Below are 7,122 nucleotides of genomic sequence, written 5' to 3'. Positions count from 1 at the left end.
AGATTTGTGTAAAAAAGAAGAAAAAAAATTGCCACAAGAATTATATGTCAATAAGTGATTATCATTTCTGTAAAAGGAAAAATTAGATAAGGAAAAAAAGCCTATCCTAAAAGGAAAATTAGAAACCAACTAATGTTATATGAGTATATATTGTCTACTTCATTCACCGTCTTTCCTTTCTTATATATTTATTTTTTCTGAGGTTTTCGGGAAATGATGAAAGAGAAATATATATTTTTAAAAGAATAAATTAATTATCATCACATGCTATCAAGAGGAGGAATCTATATATAATAATTATCATCACATGTAATCAAGAGGATTGTATTGATATTCTCCATTCTTTATCGATCTTTTTCAGGTAAAGAGAAAAATTAGAATGGAAAGAGTATAAAATAAAACCAAAGTGAACAAAAATCATCTCTTTATTGATTTGGTGCACAAAAGCACAAGTAGGCACTAGGAGACAGCCAACAATAATTAAGAGCAAACGAATCAAATTGCAAAGCCTATACATAATAATAATAATAAATTACTATAAAGAAGCAACATATGAAATTGTACACTAGATGTATAATTACTATTTCCAACTAATTAAGCTGTCGAAGCCACTTTCCACGTACGTGAAGACACACAGAGAACAATGTGTAATAAGGAAACCAGAGAAGTAGAAGTAAAGTGGTCCAAGTCACTAGGAATCAACCTCTCAATTGCAAAGTTGAACTTCTTATTAATTGCATTTGACCATGGAACTCTTAATCTTCTCCTCAAGAACCCATCACTTATTTTGTGACTGAAACTGAAATCTGCAAAACAATATATTTATATTAATTAGCTACAGACCTTTATCTTAGGTAAAATTAACAAGGACATTTTAAAATATAATTCAACTTACTTGAGTGGTTGTGGAAAATGGCCAAGCTTTTCGAACTGCTTAGTAGTGGACTGGTGGTGGTGGAGAACCATAGATGTATACTGGAGGGGGAGGTGATTTTACCGGTGGGGGAGGTGAGCTGTAGTAGTATGGAGGAGGAGGAGACTTCACAGGTGGAGGTGGAGAGTGGTAGTAGTAGGGAGGTGGTGGTGATGGTGATGGTGGTGGTGGGGACTTGTAGTAGTATGGTGGAGGAGGAGACGGTGATGGTGGTGGTGGGGACTTGTAGTAGTATGGTGGAGGAGGAGATGGCGATGGTGGTGGAGGAGACTTGTAGTAGTAGGGAGGTGGAGGTGATGGGGATGGTGGTGGTGGTGATTTGTAGTAGTATGGAGGTGGGGGTGATGGCGATGGTGGTGGAGGAGACTTGTAGTAGTATGGTGGTGGGGGAGATGGGTCTGGTGGTGGTGGAGACTTGTAGTAGTATGGTGGAGGAGGAGATGGAGATGGTGGGGGTGGTGATTTGTAGTAGTATGGTGGAGGAGGAGATGGGGATGGTGGTGGTGGCGACTTGTAGTAGTATGGTGGAGGAGGAGATGGCGATGGTGGTGGAGGAGACTTGTAGTAGTAGGGAGGTGGAGGTGATGGGGATGGTGGTGGTGGGGACTTGTAGTAGTATGGTGGAGGAGGAGATGGAGATGGTGGCGGTGGAGACTTGTAGTAGTATGGTGGAGGAGGAGATGGGGAAGGTGGTGGTGGAGACTTGTAGTAGTATGGTGGAGGAGGAGATAGGGATGGTGGTGGTGGGGACTTGTAGTAGTATGGTGGAGGAGGAGATGGGGAAGGTGGTGGTGGGGATTTGTAGTAGTATGGTGGAGGAGGAGATGGTGATGGTGGTGGAGGAGACTTGTAGTAGTAGGGAGGTGGAGGTGATGGTGATGGTGGTGGAGGAGATTTGTAGTAGTATGGAGGTGGTGGTGATGGGGATGGTGGTGGAGGAGACTTGTAATAGTATGGTGGTGGAGGAGATGGGTCTGGTGGTGGTGGAGACTTGTAGTAGTATGGTGGAGGAGGAGATGGTGATGGTGGAGGAGGAGACTTGTAATAGTAGGGAGGTGGGGGTGATGGAGATGGTGGTGGAGGAGACTTGTAATAGTATGGTGGAGGAGGAGATGGTGATGGTGGTGGTGGAGACTTGTAATAGTAGGGAGGTGGAGGTGATGGTGATGGTGGTGGAGGAGATTTGTAGTAGTATGGAGGTGGTGGTGATGGAGATGGTGGTGGAGGAGACTTGTAATAGTATGGTGGTGGTGGTGGAGACTTGTATACGTACTTCGGTGATGGAGGTGGTGGGGACTTGTAGACGTATTTAGGTGATGGTGGTGGAGGAGACTTGTAATAGTATGGTGGTGGTGGTGGAGACTTGTAGACGTACTTCGGTGATGGAGGTGGTGGAGACTTGTATACGTACTTCGGTGATGGAGGTGGTGGGGACTTGTAGACGTATTTAGGTGATGGTGGTGGTGGGGACTTGTACACGTACTTAGGTGAGGGAGGTGGTGGAGACTTGTAGACGTACTTAGGTGATGGAGGAGGTGGTGACTTGTATACGTACTTCGGTGATGGAGGTGGTGGGGACTTGTAGACGTATTTAGGTGATGGAGGAGGTGGTGACTTGTACACGTACTTTGGTGATGGAGGTGGTGGTGACTTGTACACGTATTTAGGTGATGGAGGAGGTGGTGACTTGTACACGTACTTTGGTGATGGAGGTGGTGGTGACTTGTACACGTACTTTGGTGATGGAGGTGGTGGTGACTTGTACACATATTTAGGTGATGGAGGTGGTGGTGACTTGTACACGTACTTTGGTGATGGAGGAGGAGGAGATTTGTAGTAGTAAGGAGTTGGGGTTGGCTTAGGCTTCATGCATTCTTCATATGGAGTTTTTGGAGCATAAGCAAATGGTTTAGCAGAGAGCACAACTTCATAATGATTCTTTGACTTCACTTTGAGGTTAGCACCCTTGATGCCCCAATGAAGATATGTGGGGATGTTACATTTTGAATCCTTTGGTGCTTTGTGGAGTTTAGCCTTGCATGCATCTGCTCCATATTTGGCATAATCAAATCCTTCAACAGTGATGCTATATTTTCCATTAATCTTAGTGGTACCATAGCTCTTGATTTCCTTGTCACCAACCTTGCATGTCACCTCAACAACAGCACCTATACCAAGTGTGAAAATTAGTTAGTATTACTTAATAATTGAGTCCTATAGACATATGTTAAGCTTATTTTTGCCCACTAGCTACAATAACCAACTTTGTGTTCCATCACATGATTAAAAGTTCATTATCCACTAATTCATCATTTTTTTCCCTTTTATCTAATAAGTAATTCAAAAGTCAAGAATCTATCCATCTGTCTTCAATTACTTCTTTTAGTGAGCCAATGAAGACTCTGTTTGGCACCACTCTGTTTTTTAACCCTTTTTTTTTATTTCCACGAAATTTTATTATTATTATTATTATTATTATTATTGTACCACAAATAATTGCTCAATCATGTAAAAGAAAATCATAGTATATGATACCACAAATAATTGCACAATCAATGAATATATATCTCAGGTTTGCTTTTTTTATGGCAAGCATAATTAAGTGACAATGTTTTCTTACTTATACTTTTGATGTTTTCTCATGATATATTCGGTTGCAAAAAACTCCTCCAATGGTTTTAAAGCATTGTTTAACAAAAATATTTAGTGCATTCATCAACTTTCTTTTCTTTTTCATCTTTATGCAGGGGAATATTAATTAATTAATATAACAAAGAGTTTTCATATTTTGAGCTAATTCTTTAAAGTAAGGAGAACCACATACTTAGGATAAATATACTAAGTAGCATAATTTAAGAACTCAACCTTATAATTAACTCTCTATACAAGATTTTGCTTAAATATCACTTTCATTTTGAGGAACAAGTATTAATAGTCCTTCACTTTCACAATAATTATAGAAGAATGCTGGTTGACACATGTTAAATAAAATTTAAGTCTCAAAAGGCATTTCATGAATGAATAAGGTGGTGCCTTCAAATTCAAGCATGTATCATGTATGGTATATTATTAAGCAGGGGAGATCCCAATTGATCAGCAAGACACATTAATTTCGAGCAAAGAGAATAATATATTCACAAATAAAGATCTTACTGAATATAGTTATTTATGAACAAAAGACAATGTAATTAGAGAATATGTGTGTTAGTGGTGAGTAGTAATACCTTTGAGGTGCTTCTTGTCATGGGATTTCTTTGGGTATTTCCAGTCATAGCATCTGTAGCAATAGACTTTTCCGACAACCTTAACGATCAAGGGATGATGAGGAGGATAGTAAGAAGTAGGTGGTGGAGGGGAAGTGTAGTAGTATGGTGGAGGAGATGACTTAACTGGTGGTGGAGGGGAAGAGTAGTAGTATGGGGGTGGTGGTGACTTAACTGGTGGTGGTGGAGAACTGTAGTAGTATGGTGGAGGAGGTGACTTCTTGGGTGGTGGTGGCGAGGAGTAGTAGTATGGTGGTGGTGGTGACTTCTTGGGTGGTGGTGGTGAGGAGTAATAGTATGGTGGAGGAGGAGACTTAACTGGTGGTGGTGGAGAGCTGTAGTAGTATGGAGGTGGAGGTGACTTCTTGGGTGGTGGAGGAGAGGAGTAGTAGTATGGTGGAGGAGGTGATTTCTTGGGTGGTGGTGGGGAAGAATAGTAGTATGGTGGTGGAGGTGATGGTGAAGGTGGTGGAGGAGACTTGTAGTAATAAGGTGGAGGTGGTGAAGGTGAAGGTGGTGGAGGAGACTTGTAGTAATAAGGTGGAGGTGGTGATGGTGAAGGTGGAGGTGGAGACTTATAGTAGTAAGGTGGTGGTGGTGAGGGATCAGGTGGTGGAGGGGACTTGTAGTAGTAAGGTGGTGGTGGCGAAGGTGATGGAGGTGGTGGGGACTTGTAGTAGTAAGGTGGTGGTGGCGAAGGTGATGGAGGTGGTGGAGACTTGTAGTAGTAAGGTGGTGGTGGTGAAGGTGATGGAGGTGGTGGGGACTTGTAGTAATATGGTGGAGGAGGCGATGGTGAGGGTGGAGGAGGTGATTTATAGTAGTAAGGTGGTGGAGGAGATGGTGATGGAGGTGGTGGAGACTTGTAGTAGTATGGTGGTGGTGGAGACGGTGAAGGAGGTGGTGGGGACTTGTAGTAGTATGGTGGTGGTGGAGATGGTGAAGGAGGTGGCGGGGACTTGTACACGTATGGTGGTGGAGGAGAGGGTGATGGAGGTGGTGGGGACTTGTACACGTATGGTGGTGGTGGAGAGGGAGAAGGAGGTGGTGGGGACTTGTACTCATAAGGTGGAGGTGGAGAGGCATATATGTAAGGGTCAGCAGAAACAATATCAACAACAGCCAAAATGGCCACCAATGCCACTAAGATATGTGGCAAATAATGACGACCCCGGCCGGGGCCGCCAGCGAGAAGCCTCATTGCTAGCAGGGAAATTGCACCACCAGCTCCTCAAATGTGGCTATAGATAAATGTACAAGAAGACTCTTTGGAAGAGCCAGAAAGAAGGAGGAGGAAGAGAAGTAGTGGTTTAGTTAGATCAGTGATGGCTAAATGAGAAGCAATGGGCAAAATATTTATAGTAACACTAGCAGTCGTTAATGTGGAGCTGTCAATTGCCACCAATTCAATTTGTCTGATTGTGAGAATAAAGACTTTTCAAAAATGAACTCTATACAGCTGGACTTGCTCAATTTTTATTTTTAAAAAAAAAAAATTCCATCACTATGAATTCTCCATTGTCTAACAAGTGGCTACCTGCTACATAGATTTATTTACAAAAAGAATATAACACAATTAATTATTATGTAATAATGGGGGGAAAAAAATCTTGTTTTAACTTTATTTTTCACTCTTCAATATATTAGAATACGTACTTAATAATTTGTATGGGTTGCCTCTATTTACTAGTGAGATCATACAGTTTGGTCTTTATTCTTGTCTTCTATTTTCCTAGCCGCCGTGGTGGGGTTGGGGTTGGGGTATCCTATGAGATAAAGGTTGGTAGAGTTGCCTTTAATTTGGATATATTTTCCAATTCCGTGTTCAAAGGGATTAATAATGAAGCCTTACTTTTTAAATTTTTTTGGGTTTTCTTTTCCGATTAAATTTAAATTTAAATTTCGGATGGCAGGGTCATTCGGAGATGGATTCCTAATAGCATTTTCTCCAAACACATAACTCAAATCCAAAAAGTCTGGTTAAAGATGAAAAGTCTCACTCTTCCACACCACAACATGGTAAAGCATTACTTATTCATGTGACTAATTTTTTATCTTCATAGAGAAATTAAAGTTAAATTCTCTCATCAAAAGCCAACACAAGAATCTTCTATATAGCCAATGCACGTGCGACCGCAAATGGTTAAACACATTAAAGTTAAAATACACCACCTTCACCTTTATATTAATGTTAAGATATGGTAAATATTGAATAAACTAAACAATAGATCTTTCAGATTTTTAGGCTATTATAACATTTGAAACTCATTGAAGTTAAGGCATATATAATATGTAATATGCATACATTAATTCACTTTACTGATTTGCAACTTAACGGTCAAATTATTTGTTTTATATTTTCTTGAAAATAAGCCGATGTAATATCGGAGTGTTTGGTGTGTTGAATGTTGATGGCTATAGAAAATTTATTTGTTTGCCAACTGGAAATAGTCCACAAGAAACCTTTGAATAGGACATTTAGTTTGACATTAAAACATCTCAAGAATCCCAAATGGAACTCTCTCACCGATTTCCTACATATATATACATGATAAATAATAAATAAAAATAGAAAAGATTATTTATATTAATGTTTCTTCATTATTATATTAATTAGAGAAGCATTTTGTTCACTTGAGAGATAACTTAAAAAATAATATTCCCGTATATATATGTTCAATATTCAATGCAAGAAATTAAATTATTAAAACTTGTTTAAAGAGACTTGGTATGCACTACTACTAATTCAAAAATTACAATACCGCGTTTATTATGTAATCTGAAAGTTCCTTTTATTCATGTTTCTCTATTAGTGCATACATAAATAAATTGTTTATTTTATTTTTCATTTTTGTATTTTTTATCAGAAAGAGAATGACTTGGTATAACCTACTTCTACTAATTCAAAATTTACAAGCCAGCATT

General features: G+C 39.8%; 1 protein-coding gene across 7 annotated transcripts; it reads right to left on the bottom strand.

Moving 5' to 3' along the window:
- Positions 1 to 407: 407 nt before the first annotated feature.
- Positions 408 to 5,481, bottom strand: LOC125834971 (extensin-2-like). Of its 7 annotated transcripts, XM_049514122.1 has the most exons (9): positions 4,507 to 5,478; positions 4,159 to 4,362; positions 2,758 to 3,102; positions 2,503 to 2,721; positions 2,359 to 2,430; positions 2,134 to 2,184; positions 1,756 to 1,893; positions 896 to 1,515; positions 408 to 806 (listed from the first exon to the last, which is right to left on the bottom strand). In XM_049514122.1, the coding sequence occupies exons 1-8, from the start codon at positions 5,396 to 5,398 to the stop codon at positions 935 to 937; spliced, it is 2,502 nt and encodes an 833-aa protein (XP_049370079.1). In that variant the 5' UTR covers positions 5,399 to 5,478; the 3' UTR covers positions 408 to 806; positions 896 to 934. The 7 variants fall into 7 exon arrangements, with proteins under 7 accessions (XP_049370079.1, XP_049370071.1, XP_049370074.1 ...); XM_049514114.1 differs by having other exon boundaries at positions 1,756 to 2,184; positions 2,359 to 2,421; positions 2,458 to 2,721; positions 4,507 to 5,481; XM_049514117.1 differs by having other exon boundaries at positions 1,756 to 2,184; positions 4,507 to 5,481.
- Positions 5,482 to 7,122: the final 1,641 nt, after the last annotated feature.

Source organism: Solanum verrucosum, unplaced genomic scaffold, assembly GCF_900185275.1.
Source record: "Solanum verrucosum unplaced genomic scaffold, falcon-dt-bn FXZP01000184.1, whole genome shotgun sequence".
In the NCBI taxonomy this organism is placed as follows: Eukaryota; Viridiplantae; Streptophyta; class Magnoliopsida; order Solanales; family Solanaceae; genus Solanum; species Solanum verrucosum.
This window is presented reverse-complemented; position numbering and strand designations above follow the sequence as displayed.

Bases quoted from the DNA above. Each gene is read 5' to 3' on its own strand.
- LOC125834971 (XM_049514114.1), bottom strand. From the start codon at position 5,398: ATGAGGCTTCTCGCTGGCGGCCCCGGCCGGGGTCGTCATTATTTGCCA. The intron at 2,422-2,457 runs CTAAGTACGTCT...CACCTCCCTCAC, and splicing joins GTCACCACCTCCTCCATCAC to CTAAGTACGTGTACAAGTCC. The intron at 1,516-1,755 runs CTCCTCCACCAT...CATCCCCATCAC, and splicing joins TCCACCACCATCACCATCTC to CTCCACCTCCCTACTACTAC.